The 23,719-nt window shown below is 38.7% G+C and overlaps 1 protein-coding gene across 1 annotated transcript in view; it reads left to right on the top strand.

Annotated features, from left to right (window-relative positions):
• Positions 1-23,719, top strand: part of LOC117307190 (protein RFT1 homolog) — a 43,886-nt gene that overhangs the window by 12,487 nt on the left and 7,680 nt on the right. The window contains exons 3-13 of the mRNA XM_033791866.1: positions 1,035-1,120; positions 2,111-2,227; positions 6,378-6,567; positions 9,794-9,895; positions 10,562-10,696; positions 11,990-12,068; positions 13,216-13,397; positions 14,242-14,386; positions 19,085-19,190; positions 20,297-20,425; positions 22,047-22,167. Coding sequence (XP_033647757.1) covers positions 1,035-1,120; positions 2,111-2,227; positions 6,378-6,567; positions 9,794-9,895; positions 10,562-10,696; positions 11,990-12,068; positions 13,216-13,397; positions 14,242-14,386; positions 19,085-19,190; positions 20,297-20,425; positions 22,047-22,167 — 1,392 coding nt within the window. The remainder of the gene's footprint in view (positions 1-1,034; positions 1,121-2,110; positions 2,228-6,377; positions 6,568-9,793; positions 9,896-10,561; positions 10,697-11,989; positions 12,069-13,215; positions 13,398-14,241; positions 14,387-19,084; positions 19,191-20,296; positions 20,426-22,046; positions 22,168-23,719) is intronic.

Below are 23,719 nucleotides of genomic sequence, written 5' to 3'. Positions count from 1 at the left end.
AGACCAATAGCCTTGGTGGTATCGAGGCCACACAGCAAAAGGCTTGCCTCACACGGCACCACACCCACAAAATGAAACGGCTCCTCCACTGGCTCTGTGTCCTGGGTACATAAGCTGACGTAGTCAAGTAAACTCTGCCGACTCAGAGTATGAGTAAGTTTCCTGCCGATTAGGCCTGGGCGAATAATTTGAATATACAACTAATGGCTAATAGTTTTTCCCAACCGTAACCGCAAATACCGTTTTTGACATAACCGGATGTCCACAAGGGGCGTGGATACATTTTAATAAACCTGATGGTCCTCAAATTACAACCAAGAAACCGGATTCCTATTATCCGTGATCGTCGGGCGAAGACCAATAGGAACGTTTTGCCTGAATTCTTATGAAACTTCTATTAAAGGCAGTGGACACTATTGGTAAATGTCAAAGACCAGTCTTCTCACTTGGTGTATCTCAATATATGCATAAAATAACAAACCTGTGAAATTTGAGCTCAATTGGTCGAAGTTGCGAGATAATAATGAAAGAAAAAACACCCTTGTCACACGAAGTTGTGTGCATTTAGATGGTTGATTTCGAGACCTCAAATTCTAAATCTGGGGTCTCAAAATCAAATTTGTGGAAAATTACTTCTTTCTCGAAAACTATGTCACTTCAGAGGGAGCCGTTTCTCACAATGTTTTATACCATTCACCTCTCCCCATTACTCGTTACCAACGTAAGGTATTATGCTAATAATTATTTTGAGTAATTACCAATAGTGTCCACTGCCTTTAAGACAGCATAAAACAGCAAAAACAAGTTTTCCTTCACATAGAGTCAATCACGATATCAAAAGAAAAGGATTAGATCCGGTTATTTTTATGAACGAACCGAGTGACACTGTCTTAAACTTACATCAATCCGCCCATATGATCTCATTAATAAGCAAACAGCGCCCTCTAGTGACCCAAAAAATTAAATTAAAAAAAACGCCCTTTAGCGGCCTTGAACCTACAATAATAACTGCTATTTTATGTTTGCCCTTCCAGGTCCTTTTCCGTTTGACCACGTTTGTACTGAATGCTCTCATACTGAGACACATTTCCAAGGAAATGCTAGGAGTTGTTTCTGTCAGGTATTGGTAGATATTTCTCTCTCAAATTATTGTTTGTTTGACTATGACAATAATAAACTTCAACTAAGCACTATAACTTAGCATTGCATGGTGAGTGCATGCAGCACTATAACTAAGCATTGCATGGTGAGTGCATGCACTGTGCGCACTATAACTAAGCATTGCATGGTGAGTGCATGCACTGTGCGGACTATAACTCAGCATTGCATGGTGAGTGCATTGCACTGTGCGCACTATAACTAAGCATTACAGGGTAATTTGCATTGCACTGTGCGCACTATAACTAAGCATTACAGGGTAAGTGCATTGCACTGTGCACACTATAACTAAGCATTACAGGGTAATTGCATTGCACTGTGCGCACTATAAGTAAGCATTACAGGGTGAGTGCATTGCACTGTGCGCACTATAACTAAGCATTACAGGGTGAGTGCATTGCACTGTGCGCACTATAACTAAGCATTACAGGGTGAGTGCATTGCACTGTGCGCACTATAACTAAGCATTACAGGGTAATTGCATTGCACTGTGCGCACTATAACTAAGCATTACAGGGTAATTGCATTGCACTGTGCGCACTATAACTAAGCATTACAGGGTAAGTGCATTGCACTGTGCGCACTATAACTAAGCATTACAGGGTAAGTGCATTGCACTGTGCGCACTATAACTAATGCTTACAGGGTGAGTGCATTGCACTGTGCGCACCTACATTAGGAAATGTATGAGTGTCTATAATGCTTATTCCGAATGTTTACAAAAGTGGGTTTTGCATGTCATCCGTGCATGCACTGTGCGCACAATAACTTAGCAATACAGGGTGAGTGCATTGCACTAGTGTGCAGATAAAGTATACAAAAGTCAAATGGTTAATCCTGAAACTGTTTGATTACTGAGCAAACAGGACATTTTTGCCTGTTGAAAACAGTATTTTATGAATCTACTGTGACTGTCTGCATTGAATTTGTATGTCTTTGAATATCTCTTTAGGTTACAACTTTTATACAATACCATCCTGTTTATGTCAGGAGAAGCATTCCGCAGAGCCTGCCTCAGTCAGGGTCAACACAAGCAATGGACACAAACCATCAATCTGCTCTGGTGCTCGTAAGTTATCTTTGATTGTCTTAATTAAATGGGTTGTCTTTTAGGTGTTCAGGCATTCAGAAGGGGGAGGGTCATTTAAAGGAATTTTAATAACTTTTGAATTATATACACGCCTCAAAATGACCAACGGCAATAAAGATACATTACTTGCTGTAATGCCCTCAAAATACCAGTATTTCACACCGTTAAGTTGCCCAGCCCTTTTTTAAACTTTTGCCATGCAAACTGTAACTAGCTTACCTCAAAGTTGACAAGTCTTGTCACTCGGTGTACCTCAACATATGCATAAAATAACAAGCCAGTGAAAATTTGAGCTTGATTGGTCATCGGAGCTGCGAGATAACTATGAAAGAAAAAAACACCCTTGTCACACGAAGTTGTGTGCGTTTAGATGGTTGATTTCAAGACCTCAAATTCTAAACTTGAGGTCTCAAAATCATATTCGTGGAAAATTACTTCTTTCTCGAAAAACTACTCCACTTCAGAGGGAGCTGTTTCTCACAATGTTTTAAACTACCAACCTCTCCCCATTACTCGCTACCAAGTCAGGTTTTATGCTAATAATTATCTTGAGTAATTACCAATAGTGTCCACTGCCTTTAAAGCCATTGGACCCTTTCGGTAAACAGTATTGTTCAAAATCCACCCTTGTATCCGCGCGTTTCGCCGTGTCATGACATGTGTTTAAAATAAATCCGTAATTCTCTCTAACGTGAATTGATATTGTTTTACTGTTTTTCTCAAAAAGTAAAGCATTTCATGGAATAATATTTCAAGAGAAGTCTTTCACCACTACCTTCTCAAACCCTGTAAGTTATTTGTAAATCTGTGAACTTTTATTTTTTTGTCTGTACCGAAAGTGTCCAATGGCTTTGTTTAAGTTTAATTACACTATCCAACTAGTGTGAAGATTGTTTGTTAAACATTAAGAATTAAATAAAACACATTTGATCAGACCTGCGTACTAAACTGTTGAGAGGCTTTCCTTAAACTCTCTTTGGTAGTAATTGTAAGCAATCTTGCTGGAAGTAACACAATCAGACAGAGAACCCTGCCAATCTGCTCCACTTTAACCACTCACACGCATTCATATCAATACCAAAAGTGTATGTGATGGTGGTAGTCTCCTTTATTTTTTATTATTTTATTATTTATTGCTTATTGATAAAAAAGGCATCATAGCCATCTGTTGAATTACGACAATTTTGTACAAATAAAAATAATCATAAACAAGTACATTACAAATATGAAATAAAATAGACAGTATAAAACGGTTATATAAATACAAACAAATAGTACATAAACATTTATACAAAATATGTCAGTATAAAAAAGTATGATTAATACAAATATAAATAAAAGATATTATTACGACAGTACTACATAAATTAAAAATTCTCTTGGAAGAAAAATATTATACACATCAGTATGTACTTAAACTCAAAACACTTAAATCAGGATAGCCTTGCTCAAGGCAGTCGCATTATGCGCTCCGAAAAGACGCCGCTGTAAACCCACCCATATACCCTGTGCGTGATGCGTGCGATCACACTGCATGACCCACCCGTATACACACTGTCACATCGTACGACTACTGTGCACACAAGCCATCCGCACTCGTACCACTAACCGCATGCGGAGGCCGTCAGGCCGACAGCCTTGTCGGGTCTGTAACTTCCGGGTTTAATATGTTGTATTGAAAAATTGAGGGGGGGGGGGCTCTCGGATATGCTAGTATGCAGTTCATAAATATGTATATCTTTCGTCAGACCTATCAGACAACACAGGAGGCAAATGAATTATTCATTTTGACGTCCAATCACGCACGCCTATCATGCTCGCTGAGCGTCCGTGGTGGTGGTGTGTGATGTAGACATATCTCGTCTTTCGCGGGCATTATGGTAATGAGATGACCGTGGGAACTCTTCGCTTATTATAGTAATGAGGTCAGTGGCTTCAACACAGACCCTACAAGGCTGTCGACCTGATGGCCTCCGCATGCGGATAGTGTACGGGGGCATCGTGTCATGCGATGTTACGCACAGTGAATACAGGTGGGTTTTTATACAGCGGAGCGAATAATTCGACTGCCTTGGGCAAGGCTAAAATCAGGATCAACTGCAACTGGAAAACTGTAGCTTAATGGCACTTACATGTATCATTTCAACATTTGACCATGCAAGGAATGGCACCACTAGCATGTCTCTTAGTAGTACATTAGGAGTTGTCGAGACAAGTGAGTTACAAAATACCTGGCAATTACCATCACCTCTAGTCTTAGGAAGCCACTCTCAAAATTCAGTACTGTTCAACAGGGACTCGGCAAAGTTGAGGCAACAGTTGGAGGCGTTGCTTTGGAGGCGTTGCTTCAGATCTTGCATTTTCAAAGCAAGTAGGGCACAATCATATGATTCGAACTCTTTTGCTAGATAATCATACAGGCCCTTTTTGTATACGTTCAAGTGCATGTTTGTCTGAGATCCTGCAGCCGATTTCACAAAACTTTACGCAACTGCGTATGTCCACTTGAAGTTGCGCCACAAATTATGGTCGAGTTCTACCGATTTCACGAAAGTTAGCCATGTTATAAGTGGCGCAAGTCTGAAAGTTGCGCCACAAGAATGGCGTAACTTACGCACTCAATTTTTATTGCAACAAAGTATATAATAGTTTATTGATTTTTAATCGTCCAGTGACCACTGTAAAAAAAAATTCAAGGCCCCACCCCATTTATCAAGTACACAAACAAATTAAAATATATAAAATTATGAAGAATTGTTTCGAAACCACAAGAAGATATTAGCTAAATTTAAATTTCAGAAGATGAAATATAATATGGTAAGTCCACCACAAAGTTAGTATTTTAAGCACTTCAAAGGAATTTCACCCAACTATTTGGAGAGTAACAGTGGTTTCATTTTACTTAATTTAGTTGAAAGGATTTGAAGTTAATACTCTTTATGTTTGCCCACTTGCATGTTCACTGACCAGTGTTCAGTGATGTTAGAGGGTCTGGTTTGCTTGATTAGTGTGTAAGTTACTGTTTGCCCTTTTTCTCTGTGGTGTAACCCGCGTTCCTTACACATGGTATATAATATGGATTATTTTAACCAACCAGTGTTTACCTGCCAGACTGAGTAGCCAGCCAATTGACCCATTTCACCTGACGTCGTCATCAGAAAAATCTTGAATGCGCCATACTGGTTGGCAATTTCACTGTGCGTTTGTATATATAACTCTATGCCGTGCGTTATGCAGTGAAGTATGCATTTAGGCGACGCGGCGTTAATACACGTAAACCTAACTTGCCCACCGACATGGTGAGCGTGGCATCAGTCGCCGCGTGTGACGCGGGTGCAAGGGGTCAGTAGGAGAGTTTTATAAATGTGTCAGTGATCTTGGGAGGGGCTTTGTTAAGTATTCAAATGGCATGTTTTGCCAAGTTCTGTGAGACAAATTGGGGAGGGACAGAGGATGACTGGAGGAGGGAGGACTGGAGTGGCTCATCCTATCCTTGGGGGTTTATAAGGGGTAGGTGTTGAGGCTGAAACTTGGGATGTCTTTCTTTGGTTAAGGACCAACCCAATTAAAGGGTTGAGACAAATCCCCTAAACACTGAGTGAAACATCCATTATCCTCACTTATTATTAATAGTTTCATTAAACATAATGGATCATATATCCTAAAAAATACACCCCGGTACGATTGGAATTGTAATAAGTATTTAAAAATCTTTGTTGATGCTGCCAATTCATTCGCCTGCTGTGTCTTTATCATCTCTAAGGAATCCCCTATTTGTTTAAGTTATAAACTAAGATATTAAATCTTGGTGGTATATTTCCTTCAAGCGTATCCTCATACTTGTCGGCCAGCAGCCGCTCGCTGACAGGGACTTTATGTTGGAGTCGTAAGTTAACGAACAATAATAGGTGAAGCATATCCCTATTATTTTATTTGCCCTCCTTTGGGGTGGATGGGGGGGGGGGAACTGTAGCAATTTAGCTTCAGTTTCAAGACAACCACAAAGCTATAAACAGTATGTGTTACCATTAGAAAGTAGACTGTCCATTATCACAGTTCTTTACTTAACTTTTCTTGTTTTTTTATCACAGTTCTTAATTTACCTTTTCTTGTATTTTTTGTTTTCCAGGATCCCTCTTGCAATATTCTGTAGTATTCCCCTTGTTTACATTTGGATGTCAGTTTTGGAACAGCCTGATCCTGGGGTAATAGCCAACTATTCATTTAGTGTCTTTATATTTGCTTTGTCAACATGGATCGAGCTGTCAGCACAGCCACTCCTGGTTCTTGCTCAAGCCACACTATTTGTCAAACTAAAGGTGAGAACGTTAAAAACACATTTGATTGGTCTCTGATTGCGATGGTTCATTGCAAGACCAACCGTTTTTCCTTTTTTTTTTGGGGGGGGGGGTGGGGTTGCATTTCGGGTGTTCAGATGTAACAAAAAACTCCTGTTTTTGTGCCATTTATTTATTTTGGGAGATGTTTGGTGTAGACCTTCTTTCTCCAGAAGACGATCCGAGCATACTGATCGAAACGTCGAGTTAAACAAACGGTTCTTTTCAGAACCACCCCAACTCATTAGAGATAGTCATAACATGGTGTTACCGCAAACCTTTCTATATCGTATTTCCACCATGCAAAGTTTGAAATCCTACAGACCTTGTTTAGTTTTGTATTTTGTCCAGTCTGCAATGTTGTATGTGTTTGCACAGGTTTTTTTCCTGTCCGATGTCACAAATGAAATTGCAGTTTTGCAGCATCGTTTATAAAGACACACTTTCTTCCTTGTGAGTGGAATGTAGGAGCTACAGTCTCAATGTTTAAAAATATTGCTTTGAGCCTGAAATGCTTTGGAGTTTAGGTAGGGATAGCAGAATCCGACTTTGGGCTTGACTATAGACACACACCACCTGACACAATACACATGCAGGTGCAGTACATGTATGAATGTGCAACAACAAAATATATTTGCCAAGGTGCGTGTAACATCCAAGGTGCATGATTTGTGTGTTCAATCCAAATGATCTGCTGTTTATTGTACCTTCATAAATACCTAAGACAGTTTATCCATTCTGATTGGTCGAGGGGGCATCACGTGGGGGTGTTAAAACGGATGATATAACACCAGTAAAAAGTGTTGAAACATGGGCGTGACACGCGAGCTTGCACCTGTGCTTATTAGACAGTTTCTTCATTCCTATTGGTCGAGAGCAACGGCTGGAACAGTTGTGCCACATCACGCGTGACGCGCACAGCAATCTCCTTATAATGAGTTGTTTACCCGAGGGCCTGACCATTTCATAGCTGGAGGGGTGTTGCGTTGAAAGAAATCATTGAACAATTATAATTTTTGCATTTATTTTACTTTTTGACTAAAAAAGTGTTGATGTTTTTTGACCGAAAAGGTATTTATGAATGGGAATCAAAGTGTGTTGAATCGGTTTTCAATTAGTGGTATAAACACGCCGAGGCCTGGTTCTTGATAATTTACCTCATTGGTAAAATTATCAAGAACCAGGCCTCGTTGGGTTTTTAAACCACAAGTTAAAAACCTCTTCACCACACATTGATTCCCTTATGCTCTGATGCTTCTGTGTAGCAGAGTGTGGGTTCAAATCCCGGTCGTGACACTTATGTCCCTGAGCAAGACACTTAACTATAATTGCTTCTCTCCACCCAGGGGTAAATGGGTACCTTTGAGGGCAGAGATGGCTCTTGTGATTGGTTTAGCCGAGTAGCGCATATATTGCGCACAGGCTGTATACTCCCCAGGGAGCTGAGATGGTGTAAGGAATGATTTAAGACCCAGTGACCAGGGGTAATAATGTCGGAAGCGCTTTGAGACACCCCCTCAGGCGTGGAAAGCGCTATATAAAAAATGGTCTGTTATTATTATTATTTTTATTTATTATATATTAATGATAATAATAATCATAATAGTAATATCAGTCACTTAGACTGGACTTTGCCAAAAGATTCAAAGTGTTGTCGCTGTCATCCTCGAGTCAGAACATCCTATTATACATGTAGAATCTGAAAAGACATCTGATCCCCAAAATAGTAAATAACAAAGGAAGATTATTTACTATTTTGGGTATCAGATGTCTTTTCAGATTCTTCTTGAATGTCAAACACCTCAATGAAAAGGGTAGCTGGTTTAAAAGCATTGGCCCAGTTTAACCAAGAAAGCCACACCAGACCTCACGTTTATGACTCTAATTACCATAAGCAAAGAATCAGTTCTCGCGGAAGCAGGGAAGTCCATGGTTACGTCAAGCCTTTTTCACGGGTTAGCAGGGAATTTACCTTGTGCGTGTGCGTGCTCCACGCCGATGAATTGATTAATTGAATTTGTTCTGATAAAAAGCCAGCAAGATCATGCCAAAAATACATACACAACAACAGAAGAAAAGACAATAGAACATACTGCACACAATTATCCAAGGATAACCCAAAAAAGCCAATAGCTTAGACTCATTTTCCATCGGGGTCCTTTAAAAAAACGGCAACAAGGCCAATAAGAAATGGAAGTCCAAAAACATACAAACCTAGGAAAGAGCATGAGATGAATCATGGAAAACCAATAAAAAATTAAATTAAAAAATTAAAAAGTGGAAACCAAAAAGGAACCCAAGCTATGCTCTCTTGGGCAGTGACTATTTTAAAACAATTGTTGCAGGCTAGTAGACATTTTAATAGTAAACTTGCGGGTACAACCATGTAATAATTCCCTCCAATAAAAACAAGAAACTGTCATGGTATTTGCACAAGAACATCCAACTGTAACGAGGTGACAGGGGGTACCAACTGTAACGGGTGACAGGGGGTACCAACTGTAACGAGGTGATGGGGGTACCAACTGTAACGAGGTGACAGGGGGTACCAACTGTAACGAGGTGACAGGGGGTACCAACTGTAACGGGTGACAGGGGGTACCAACTGTAATGAGGTGACAGGGGGTACCAACTGTAACGAGGTGACAGGGGGTACCAACTGTAACGGTGTGACAGGGGGTACCAACTGTAACGAGGTGACAGGGGGTAGCAACTGTAATGAGGTGACGGGGTAGCAACTGTAATGAGGTGACAGGGGGTACCAACTGTAACAAGGTGACAGGGGGTACCAACTGTAACGAGGTGACAGGGGGTACCAACTGTAACGAGGTGACAGGGGGTACCAACTGTAATGAGGTGATAGGGGGTACCAACTGTAACAAGGTGACAGGGGGTACCAACTGTAACGAGGTGACAGGGGGTACCAACTGCATCTCTGGCCACAGCATTTGCGATCGCACACCAGCCTTAAGTGATTTCATAATTCATGCATGAATCGTTTTTCAGATTCAATTGTGTTGGAGTGAATAATTTATAGACCAGATAACTTTGAAGGGAATATTTGCTCAAAATCCCTTCTTACCAAGTTAGTTTTATGTTCATTAATTTTTTGAGTATTTACCAATCTATGACGATACATTTAAAGTTGTTTAACCTTTATCTAATGTTCATTTGTATTAGAACTGTTTTTTGTTGTTGTGTGTTTCAGGTGATCATAGAAGGTCTTGCGGTTGCCGGAAAATCTCTGCTGATTGCCAGCTTGGTGCTATTTTTCCCCCAATTGGGAATCTATATTTTCTGCATCAGTCAGGTATGATTTGACACATATTTGGATGAGAATGAGAGGATACATTGTGCATTGTACACAATGCAGTCTAGTGATTGAACAGATACCAGGGATATTGTGAAAAACGGGGAGCTCAACAATCCATTTAATATTCTTTATCTCCGATGCACATTTCTATCTATTAAATCGTTAAGCTACCCTCTGAAAGAATAAATGTACAGGGTTCGAACTGCCTCTGGCTATCAGGCAATCTTGGTGGTCTAGTTGGAAGGACTCTGCTCTAGAATCGCAAATGTCCTCGGTTTGAATCCAACCCAAGTAATATGCCAGTGATTTCTTTCCACAGAGCTCGGGGAAAGTGCTGAGTATACATTGCTATTTTCATTGCTTAATGGTTGTTCTTTTGTAGAGCAGCGCCATGAGCGCAGCTTGCGGCAGATACCGGCGCTTTAAAAGTGTGTATGGGTAAAACCAAAATGAATATTCTTAATCTCCATTGCAAATGGCCACCTACTAAATCTATTTTACGTTTAGTGCATGTGATATTGAATTACCGTTGATGATGGCCCATTCTGTTTGCTTTTTGCATAGTAAGTCTGAAGCAACATCAATAGCAGCGAAAAACACCATAACAGACCTAGTTTCATAATAGAGTAAACCATAAAGTTGAAATTTTACTTTTTCTTGCAGATGGGATATGTTATAATCCACTTGAGTATGTATTATGGATACATCATTTATTATATTGTGGCAAAAGGCAGTCAGGATGATGATTTTCCCATCAAGTCAGTAAGGGACATTTTCCCGAGATTCCAGTCAAAACAAGTAAGTTACATGTATTTGTTCATGTGAAGATGAACTTAATTTTATACATACATACATATATATAATGTATTTGTTTAGCGCCACTACATCAAGAACGCAGTGCATTAGATAGGATACAGAGAATTTTTGATACACTTCTTAAATGTTCAAAAAGAGTCGGATTTCCTGATTGAGGTGGAGAGTGCATTCCAGGTGTGTGGAGCAAAATGAGAGAATGTGTGACTTGAAGCTGACTTAAGAAGCTTGATTGAGTTAGGTTCCATGAGGCGAGTAGTGTCGGATGCTGAGCGTAGACTTGAGCGGCCAGGCCGATGGAGAGACAGGCAAGAGGTTAAATAGCCAGGTGCTGTGTTATTGAGGCATTTATACACATAAACCAAGATCTTGAAGGTTATCGTCTCCCTAATCGGCAGCCAGTGAAGATCTTGTAAATAAGGTGTGGCGTGGTCATGCTTTTGGGTACGACAGACAAGTTTAGCAGCCCAGTTTTGTAGCCGTTGGAGTCGTTGTATGTCTGTTGAGTTGGACCCAAACAGCAAGGCATTACCATAGTCAAGCCTGGTATGAATCAGAGCATGGACAACAAGATGACTGGTGTCCTTATCGAGGAATCTTCTGATTTTATGTGAAACTATTTTAAGAGCTAAGAATGAAAATTACAATGCCAGTTAGGAAAAACATTCCACCCTTTAGAACATGTAAATGCAAACAGAAATGTTCATGTTATAAATTTAGCCAGTCGTCTTAAAAAATTGAACTTGGGTTGCACAAATGTTAATTTAATTTGGCCTTGTCTTGCAGATTAAACTGAAGATGATTTAAGTCAATGATTGTGCAACACCTGTAATTATCATGAATGTATTCATTGAACCACAGGAAACATCCCCATCAATATTGAAAATAATGATTTGTTGTGCAGGGATAAGATCCTCTGTGGTTCAAATGTTGACTTGTCTCACAGTATATGCAAACAATGGCATATTATTACTAGGCAAATAAAGTATCTGATGTTTATCTAGCACTGGTGTAAGGTGCCGAAACAAAGTAAGACTGTTTAATACTTCTAGGGAAACTTGACATATAAATGTGTACCAAAACAAAACACAGGAATAGTTTTCTTTATCTGAAAATGAAAGTTTTTTGGGGGAAAAAATGGTAGAACTTTTTGTCATAGCAAATAGAAACTTTCTTGTGCTCCTGTTTCAAATTTTAAAAAGTAAACATAGATGTTGGTTTATAGAATGGTGCCATGCTCAATCCATATATGTCTCTTATATCGCTTTTATTCTTCAGCAATGGATAAATCCACAGCAGGCATGTCTTACACTGAGTTTCTTCAAGCAAGGTTTTCTCAAGCAAATTCTCACAGAAGGTATATAAGGTGTATTGACTTTCCTAGTATTGTTTCTAATATGTGGTTGAAGAAACTAATGTGAAAGCTGTAGTTGTGTTTGTTTTAGAACCAATTTTAAAGGAACGTTACAGAATTGGTAAGAAACAAAAATCGGGAAGATCACAGATTTGCATAAAAATTCTAATGGTGATGGTCTAATGATGATGATAGTAGAAAACATCCCTTAAAATATTATCGCTCAGTGAGCGTTTTATTCATTTTTGTTTTTTCACCGATGCAATGCAAAATATGTAAACGTTCTCTCGTGACCAAAATGGCCGATCGATCTCAAACTTCTACAGATTTGTCAGTTTATGTATATGGTGAATTACATAAAGTGCTTACACTGCCAACAACGTTTTTTTTCACTACTCTCTCGTGACCAAAATGGCCGATCGATCTCAAACTTCTACAGGTTTGTCATTTTATGTATATGGTGGATTACATAAAGTGTTAACACTGCCAGCAACTTTTTTCGCTGGCAAAACCATCCTGTAATGTTGCTTTAAACAGTGTTAGAAACAGCAGTAATGAATCTGTCTTCACGATATGACTTCCTGATGGCTCATTATAGTCTTTTTCCAATAGTTGTTGTATTTCATGACCTTTTTAAACAGTGTAACAGTGTATATTTATATTTTATACAGTTCAACTTGGTAATGCTAAGTGTTAACATTTCAAATTCATTATACAGATACAAAGAGATGAATGTGCTACGTACATTTGTAGAGTGTCACGGCCGAATGGTTAAGAGCATCGAATTCAAGTTCTGGTGCTGATTCACCGGAGTGTGGGTTCGAATCCCGGTCGTGACACTTGTGTCCTTGAGCAAGATACTTTACTATAATTGCTTCTCTTCACCCAGGGGTATAAATGGGTACCTGCGAGGGTAGAGGTTGATTTTGTGTATGAAAAAGCCACAAGCGCCTTACAGGCAACTCAGGGCTGTATACTCCCAAGGGGGCTGAGAAAGATTAAAGGGATGTTATTGGCCCAATGACTAGGGCACTAATGTAAAGCGCATTGATACGGTTATTGTGAAATGCGCTATATAAGAGTTTGTTTTTATTTTTACATTGACATTTAATGAATCATAATGGTGTTATCATAACTTTTTCTTTGGCAGGAGAGAGATATATTATGACCTTTTTTGACATGCTGAGTTTTGGAGATCAGGGCATCTATGATACCATCAACAATCTGGGCTCTTTAGCTGCTCGCTTTATATTCTTCCCAATTGAAGAAAGTACCTACTTGTTTTTCTCACAAACATTAGAAAGAGGAGTACCAGTACACAAACAGCCAAAGGTAAAGAAAAAACATTGTTTATTCTCGCAAATTTGAGTGTCAAAATGATGTTTGTGTTAAACACACTGAAGTACTGTGCTGTAACTCTTTGTCTGCTGTGGGTTGGATTGTAGCTATTAAACGGTAAATCTAAGTTAAACTGCCTGCAATCTAAGTCTGAATTCTGGTTTTAAAATTTGTGTTCGTGAATTTTGTGAAAAAAAGCAAAGAATGCAAATATAACAAAATGAAAATATAAAAGTTTATGTGTTATGTTAATCCTGTTCTATGCTAATTTTGTAAAATGTAATTAAAGGCAGTATCATCATAAAACCTTTCTTGATTACGAGTAATGGGGAGAGGTTGATGGTATGAAACATTGTGAGAAACGGCTCCCTCTGAAGTGACATAGTTTTTGAGAAAGAAGTAATTTTCCACGAATTTGATTTCGAGACCTCAAGTTTAGAATTCGAGGTCTCGAAATCAAGCATCAGAAAGCACACAACTTCGTGTGACAAGGGTGCTTTAGGGTGTTTTTTCTTTCATTATAAGCCACTTCGGAATGTCAGCTGCGCATGTCTATTACTGCTGACAACGGATTTTGTCTATCTCCCGAAACCTTTTGACAATACCCGCCCGCTGGTATTGTCAAAAGGTTACGGGAGATAGACAAAATCCGTTGTCAGCAGTAATAGACATGCGCAGCTGACATTCCGAAGTGGCTTATTATCTCGCAACTTCGACGACCGATTTAGCTCAAATTTTCACAGGTATGTTATTTTATGCACATGTTGAGATACACCAACTGTGAAGACTTATCTTTGACAGTTACCAATAGTGTCCACTGTCTTTAATTGAACTACAGGAGTCCATAACACTAGCTTCTACTCTACTGAAGTGCCTACTGAAATGTGTAGTTCTTATAGGCCTCACAAATGTAGTCTTCGGCTATGCTTACTCTTACTTGCTTCTGGATATATATGGTGGATCCCTGCTCAGCTCTAGCTCAGGTGAGTTTGATGCATGGAATTTAGAACTAGAACAATGGTTTAGTCTTATTTATTTTATTTATTTATTTCCTCAAAACCTCCAAAAAAGGAGAAGATAAAAAGATTTATAAAAATTACATCAAAAATACAAAATAAGGGACATAAACACGCAAATAAAGAAACAGGATAACCCTGACACTCTCGGACGACCCCCCCCCCCCCCCATACCATCTTGACAAAGTATGAAACAGAGGGATTGTCAGAATGATCTGAGTAGCAGACCGAGAGTATCAAGGTCATCACATTCAAGAAATTGATTACAAAACAAAACTGTTTTTACACTATCACAAATATCATGGTTGACGCAGTTTACATACTTAAGGTCAGAGTAAAATTTCCGCCTGCAAGAAGGATTAATAATGCAGTTAATAATGCAGTTAAGCAGCAAAAAATCTTTGTGCCAGCTAAAACTTATGTTACATAAACCAATGGCTCAAACTGTGTTACATAAACCAATGGCTCAAACGTTACCATTTCTGTGTGAATCAATTAGCTTTAGTAAACAACTATCTCTGACATAACTATATATCCATGAAACAAGGAGCCATGTTACCTGCACACCACCAATCTCATCTGTCTTATATCTTGCAGAGTTTGTGGTGTTCATTATACAGGTGAAATAACAACTACACTCAAGAGGCGTTTCTACAATCATAGATACAGAGTCACCACCCATGTTGGACATCACTTCAATTAGTTTGATCACTTTATTTCTGACATGATTTTACAGGGCACTGAGGCATAACCCAACCTCAGAGAGACTGTCCGTCCGAGTAGGGAGAAACTCTGGATAGGGTACTCCTACATGTAGACAATTCAACCCCATGGGCTAAGCATCCAAGAACAACATTATTAATAACTTGTTGTCTTTTCATGCTCATTTTTTTCTACAGTTGTTCCCAAGTTAACTCTGTTTCATTCACGAATTAACAAAGTTTTAGACCTCCCCTTCCAGATCATGACCAAGACCTCATGTCAAAGATTGTTGACAAACTCAAACAATAATAACAAGTATTTTGAAATGCTCCTCATAGAAAACTATATCACAGCGTTTACAAAAACTGAAAAAGCACAACAACAACTAAGTTTTATCAGAAAAGCTACATTGTACATACACAATGTTATAAATTAAGTTTGTTAAATGAAATTCACCAATGTGTTTTAAATAATTACTGAAAATATAACAACTAGTTTTTAACAAGTGTCATGAATTTGCATTGTTCCTTTATAGCCAGTGGACACTAGTGGTAGTAGGTAAATTTTATTTATTTCACGTCCATTTTATGAAAGAGGATGAAGGAATTCAAGGTATGAAAGCACAGCTTTCAATAGATGCCCAAATAGTACGCTCTATTCATTCATTTCATTCATTCAATGGTTTATTAAAACTCTATTCAATTCGCTGCGAGCAGCAGAATTACATGAACAGTTACAAAGTAAAAAATTTGGAGTAAGACATTACATTACTATTTAAAATGGCCTAAATCTTACACAGAAAAACTGAGAGGGAGAAGTACTGTTCACTCTTGTAGGGAGGAGAACAGTTACTTAAAATTAATTAATTAAACACTATCACGCTCGCAATAGAACACGCACCTCGAAGTGTGATGCCATGAGCGCTAGATGTTCAGGCTAGGTTTGCTACATGCTAGGTTTGCGTCAGCGTGGTGTAAGGGGGTGAAGGGGGGGCGGGTAAGTGGAGGGACGCAATCAGAGTACAATACAAATAACTGTGGCAAGCAACCCATCTAAAGTTAACACGATGAATCTGTGCTTTGTGAAATCAATTTTTTTGTCCTGTAGACTATTGCACAAGAAAGAGAATCACTCTAAAGACATCAGAGAAATAGCAGCAGCATTAGAGCAGACCTTTCAAAACAGTGCCAAAGTGGTTTGACACTAAAAACAGCATTGTTAAATTACAAGTACCACTAAGTATTGGCAACAAATGCAGTGTACCTGTTATTGAATGCAGACAGAAAATAAAGGTCCTCAGTTGAATCAAGTGTTTTCTCTCTTATGATAGAGTAACTATCTGTTGAGATGAGTGTGACACATTTAATTCCTTATATCTTTAAAATCTGACATGTAATCATCAGGTTCTTAGAAATTTTTTACTATGATTATCAACCAAATATACTTCTACTAAACTGCAACAGCTTATCCGCTTCCTTGGTACATTTGAATAAAAACAGCATTGTTAGGTTAATTAACTACATCATCATCAGAATTCGGTTGGGTTTGGGGTGGACTTACAAATTCCATACAACCAACCCCGCCCCCCCCCCCAAAAAAAAAAAAAAATCAAAAAATTTCATATCAAATTCACACTGGACTTGACTACCACTAATTTGAAAGCAAAACACCGGAATTCCAGTTAAAACCGGAAGATTCTCATGCCCGGCCATTTCTATAAAACCGATCTTCAAATTACTAATCCATAAAATTTGCTGTTGATGAAAACGCCTTTATTTAGGGCAGAAATTAAGGGGAAAGATCGTCCAAAACGCAATTTCACGACCTGCACTTCACTTGTGGGCCAAGCTGCTACTTTAGCTCATCACATGCCCAATTCTAACCCTAGCGCAACGATGTACTTTTTTCATATTCAACGCCCCCACCCCCCTTCCTCCAAGCAAAATAAATGTATGCGGTTAACTACATAAAGAAAAAAACAATTATCTTGATAAAAGGAATGACATTAACTAGATATTGAACCTATGCTATTTAATTGGGAAAGGAGGATGGTTTGATCATTGCAAAAGTACTTTTTAATATACATTGGAAGGAGTTCAAAGTTTTCAACTGTTGTGCAGAAACACAACCATTTTCATTTTGTAGTTGTTCTTAACAAATCAACACATCACTTTTGTTGTAAATTCCCCCCGAATCAACGGTGCTCAGCCCAGTCATAATCAACAATCCATACAGTACACATGGGCTGCTAAAAAGCAAGCAGTTTTGATTGAAAATCAGTTCACTTTGTCTTCACATTTGAAGTCTGCATGGCCATACTGTGAAGTACATTGGTGATCTATCAATGGAGGCCAAAACGAGTCACGTTCTCGACTGTCTAATATACATGTACATAGAGCCAAATCACATTGGCCGGCAGCTGGAATTCCCTTTTCTATTTTTTAATGTTTTGGGACGATTATGATTTTGAATTTCAGGTCTTAAAATGTTGCGACCTTTGCTCCAAGACTGAGATTGAGTCTTCCAGGTCAAGACACTCAAACAGCCAAGACCTCAACAAGTTGATGGGTCTTGAGATCGGTCACAAGTGTTCAACAACACTGCTAATTAATTACTTTTTCCTCCCTCTTCCCTCCTTTGATTAGGTGTCCGGGCATGGAACACCACTTTTTTTCTTTTTTTTTTCTTAATACTTCTTCATTCTTTTTTTCTCAGCATCCCTTGTCGCTTACAAAAGATCCTTTCCAAAGTCATATGTTGAACCATTTACATGTATATATTGACTAGAGAGCTAACTTGCTCTGCGTTTAGAAGCCACCCTGGGCGCAGACATGTTTGATGTGTTGCGTGACTACGGAACGATTTTAATTTGAACTCTGCACCAATTTTAAGTCCACACCAATTGCACATATATGTAGATCAGCTCTTGATAAAATATTTCTACCTTTTTTCAAAGGACCTAATCATGTCTGTATGTTGGTCCACATTTAATGCTTTTGATGTAGAGTATATTTTCTACTTTATATTAAAAAGTACTACCATTTAATCACTCTGGGTTTCCAAAGACCATCATCATAATAATAATAATAGTGGATTCTTATATAGTGCGCAAATCCGTCTTATACTTACTAAAAAGTACTAGCAAACACTGATCCAACGACAGCCGAACACCTAGTGTTTGTTTCACAAATACTACATGTCTAGTGTTTTTTTGTTTTGCTTCTAAGCTCTTGTGGTTAGACCCTCTTGTCTTTTATTATCTTCATCACTTGTGTCTTCTGTTTGCATTCTGTCCTTCTGGGATTGCTTCTTTTGCACCAGTCTTGTCTGTGTATGTTTTGAGAAAGACTGCTTGCATTGAAACATCAGGCCATCAAAACATTTGTGCAGTTTCCATTTGAAATACATTGTGTTGTATTTGAGGAAACTAATAACTTTTGTTCACAAACGACAATGTAGATGCACGATGATAGAAACATTAAAGGCAGTGGACGCTATTGGTAATTACTCAAAATAATTATTAGCATAAAACCTTTCTTGGTCACAAGTAATGGGGAGAGGTTGATGGTGTAAAACATTGTGAGAATGGGCTCCCTCTGAAGTGCCATAGTTTTTGAGAAAGAAGTAATTTTCCACGAATTTGATTTCGAGACCTCAGATTTAGAACTTGAGGTCTCGAAATCAACCATCTAAACGCACACAACTTCGTGTGATAAGGGTGTTTTTTCTTTCATAGTTATCTCGCAAGTTCGATGACCGATTGAGCTCACATTTTCACAGGTTTGTTATTTTATGCCTATGTTGAGATACACCAACTGTGAAGGCTAGTCTTTGACAATTACCAATAGTGTCCACTGCCTTTAAGTAACATAAAGTTAAATACAAGCTATTCAAACAGTGTATTATCTTAACGACTAGAGAATGAATTGAAGTTTATTAAAAACAAACTTGCTTTTCTTTCAGGCCCATCACTACTTCGATGGTACTGTTTCTATGTCCTACTTATTGCCGTTAACGGAACCACAGAGGCATTTGTGTTTGCTTCAATGAGCCAAAAGGATGTTGAAAGGTAAGGGAGACTGTCCATATATAAAGTGTGTTTACTTTTACAGTCCAGAGTAGTTGTACATCACTCTGCTAGATATCCAACAGGTGATACACTAATCTGTTTGGTTTAAGTCACACAGGTAAATTTAACTGCCAGCCCTCCAACGATGCAGTACTAATTAATCAAATGAAGCAAATTGTAGCGATAAGTATAACACAACATAGTAATAGCATGTAGGAAGGAAGAGAAGGAGCTCAAACGAAGGCACTTCAAAAGTCGAACCTGTGGTACCGCGGTTGTTTAACGACACCTCGTAATCACCCACATACATGTACCTTACATAAACAATGGGCGACCTGGCGTATGTGAGTTTGCGCGTGGGCACTTGGTTCTTCACGCAACTATGGCGTATGTTGTATGGATAAAAAAAAACTACTTTTTGAGGCTTGATAAATTTTGTGTACGCTTTCGCCCACCAAAACGAGAAAAAAAACAATTGAATACCAACCACCCGCGTGTGCTAATACCAAAATTTTGAACCACCGCTAGTGACAGGAAAGTCGCAAAAAATGTAAAAATATGCTATGATATTTCTATGTAAGCACCACAAATGGTAAACGAAGAAGTGTATATTCACAATTCTTGTCTCCAATGATTCAACTTTACATGTACATGAAGGCAATGGTGCAGAGTGGCGGTACCACACCTTCATACAAAGAGATCTAATCGCGCTCACTAATCAGCTGTCATGCAGGAGGTCTCCTATCTTTTTTCCACTGGTCAGACGGGCATTGTCAGGGTTTTCTTTTGTTACTCTGCGGTTTGGCGGGCCGTTCAAGCTCCTTCTCTTCCTTCCTCCATGGAAATAGTAACAGGGACTAGCCATATTGATCCAATTTATCTGAAGCCATCACCCATGATAAACTTTGTTGTTACTCACATGTTAGTTACGTACATTTTAGGTGAGGTATATGTCATTTACACATAGTGTATCATTTTTATTATTATAGTTACTAATACTTATGTGGCAGACCATAAGCAGCCACTAGCTGCCTGTGACATGAGTGCAAGGGTTCATGATGATGAATTACATTTGTTTTATTTCCTGTGTTTGTTTTTGACTGCAGTTATAACAAGAAAATGCTGCTGTTTTCAGTCTTCTTCTTGTCAGCTTCTTGGTATCTATCCAGTACACTAGGTAGTGTTGGTTTTATCCTTGCCAACTGCATTAACATGGTGGCCAGAATCATGCATAGGTATGCCTACGATATTCTACCTTTGTTATAATCCCAACAAATAGTGCAAACAGTTTTCTTTCCACTCACTGCTTGCATAAAGGCAGTGGACACTATTGGTAATTACTCAAAATAATTATTAGCATAAAACCTTACTTGGTAACGAGTATTGGGGAGAGGTTGATAGTATAAAACATTGTGAGAAACGGTTCCCTCTGAAGTGATGTAGTTTTCGAGAAACTTGAGACCTCAAGTTTAGAACTTGAGGTCTCGAAATCAAGCATCTGAAAGCACACAACTTCGTGTGACAAGGGTGTTTCTTCTTCCATTATTATCTCGCAACTTCGATGACCAATTGAGCTCAAATTTTCACAGGTTTGTTATTTGATGCATATGTTGAGATACACCAAGTGTTTGTCTTTGACAATTACCAATAGTGTCCACTGTCTTTAATGAAGTTTGTTATTTTTTTTTAAATAATTTTAGAACTGAATAATTACAAGTAGCTCTGATAATGACAACAGTTTTTCATGTCAAACGACATGATTTCTTAGGCAAGGGTTTTAAACATCAGTTTTGGGATTGTGTACAGTTTAAAGCATGTACACAAAAAAGCTTAATAATAATAATAATAATAATAATAATAATAATAGTTTATTTTGGATATAGGGGAAGGGCTTACATAAAAAAAATCTCAAACAGTGTACATTACTTTTACTCATTTTAAACATTAAGAAGCTAAAAATAGTAAGCAAAATACAGCAACATTTCATTGTACAATAAGAACAACAAAAACAAACAATGACATACACCATTACAAGACGATCAACAATATTACATCACAGAAAAGGCAATGAAAAATATGCACAAATTCAAAGATAATGTCTTTTATAAAGAAATGTTTTGAGATGGTTTTTAAAAATATCAAAGTTGGTGATAATCCTCAAATGAATGGATAATTGATTCCAAAGAGTAGGAGCAGAAAAAGCCTGATCCCCATCAGATTTGCTAGGCTTTTAATTAGTTCTGACAGATAGCGAGGGGTCGGTTTAATGTGATGAATAAGTTTTAAAAACACAAAGACGATTTCAGTCAAGCATATTTGCTTGCATCCAGCAACAGATTTTGTCAATGCAGGACTTAATTTGAGTCACACAAGAAAAATTAGAACGAGAGCCACAAGAAATGTAAGGCTGACAATCATCAGCATAAATTACACAATTAAAACCATGGCGGGTGATAATGTACTTGAGTAGATCCATGTAAAGAGAAAACAAAACCGGTCCCAGAACATAACCTTGTGGCACTCCAAATTGGAGAGTCTGCCGCCTTGACAACAATGACCCTATTGACACCCTTTGTGTTCTACCATGCAGACAGTCATAGACTTTGCTCCTAATTCCAAAGCGGTCATGTAATCTTTTTGCAAGAATGTCATGGTCAATGGTGTCGAAGGCAGACAAATCCAACATTACTAAAATAACATCATGTTGTTTATACTAACAATTAGTTTGAGTATTATTGAATCCCTTTTTTATTTTTATTTTTTTTATTTGTTGTATCCCATATACAGGATTGTCTTGTTGATGTGTATGGCCATTGCAGGTGTTGACCTATAACTTATGACATGTTTGATTTGCAGCATTTATTTCATAGTGAATTACTTCAGTGCTACCATATACCAGCCACTGTATGGCATGTTACCAAGTATACCGGTACTCTTCACTTTTGGAGCCTCATGGTTGATCACAAGTTTCTCTGAGGTGAGTTTTATTATCAAGCCACATTTCTATAACGTGGTAAACTAAGGGTCTCAATGTGTGGTGAAGAGGTTTTTAACGAGTGGTTTAAACCCAACGAGGCCTAGTTCTTGATAATTTTACTGAAACGAAGTCGATGTAAATTATAAATAACCAGGCCTCGGCGGGTTTAAACCCTTAGTTGAAAACCAATTCAACATACTTTGATTCCCATTCATAAATACCTTTTCGGTCTAAAAACATCAACACTTTTTGGTCAAAAAGTAAAATAAATGCAAAAACTCTAATTGTTCAATGATTTCGTTCGACACAGCACCCCTCCAGCTAAGAAACGGTAAGGCCCTCGGGTAAACAACTCCTTATAAGGAGATTGCTGTGCGGGTCTGGCGTATTGCGTGATGTGGCACAACTGTTCCAGCCGATGCTCTCGACCAATAGGAATGAAGAAACTGTCCCGCTCACAACCGGTCATAAACACTGGTCATTATCAAAGGTTTAAAAAAAAAAACGTGACGCGATCTCCACCAATAGGATTAGCGAAACTGTCTGAGCTATTTATGAATACTGGATTATAATTCATATCCTTTGCTATCGGTCAAGGAAAGTTGTCAAAGTGAACATTTAGCATATAAGATCCTTACCAACAAAAAACTAATCCATGGGTATTTTGACTAAGCTTTGTCTAAGGCTCTTTAGGAAAACAGGAACACACCTGCTTTCCCTATAGTCACTAGTGGCATGAATTACATTCAGCAGTGTTTGTTTAACCTCAATGAAGGTCACATAGAGCCAGTTGTTCTACTGCAAATGTTTTATGCTATGTAGGTCTTGAGTCTTGAGTAGTGTGATCCCTTTGCAGCACAAATTTTGCTAAATTGGGATGGGTGCAGCGTGGCGTCACAGCCGGAAGGTGCAAGTGAAGAAAGAAAATAGACAAAAGCACAAGAAGTTGACAAAATCCAACAGAACTTGGGTGCAGGTTAAAAAGTTTGACTACAAGATCAAGAGAAGCCTGGAACCAGCAGGTAGCCTAATCCCTTTAATGACAGGCAAGGCGGCTTCCTGGAAGGCGATGGGTGATGTAGCCAGGACAGCAGCTGAAGGCAACTGGTTCAAAATCCTCACCGTGCATGGATAGAAGGAGAACTTATATAGGTCAATGGATGCTTCAGGAATTGTATATTTCAATTGGTGGTCGGCGTCTAATGTAGTGTGCTGGTTGGATAATCGATGGAAACTCGATATTGACAAGTCCATAGTGGATTTTATAGAACATTGTCATTTGGAAAAGTAGTCGCCTGTTATGAAGTGGATCCCAGCCCAAGGTAGTGATAAGGGGCGTGACCGATGTTGTTCTGCGGTAATCACCAAAGACAAAGCGAGCTGCAGCTCTTTGAACCTGCTCTAGGAGGTTGACTCCATCCAGGGTGTATGGGTTCCATACCTGGGCGGCATACTCAAGTTGTGGGCGGACGAGCGTTTGGTAAGCTTTTGCCTTGACACCTTGATGACATGGTGAGAGTGTGCGACGGAGCAGTCCCAATGTGCGGTTGGC

This window comes from Asterias rubens, chromosome 2, assembly GCF_902459465.1.
Source record: "Asterias rubens chromosome 2, eAstRub1.3, whole genome shotgun sequence".
NCBI lineage: Eukaryota > Metazoa > Echinodermata > Asteroidea > Forcipulatida > Asteriidae > Asterias > Asterias rubens.
This window is presented reverse-complemented; position numbering and strand designations above follow the sequence as displayed.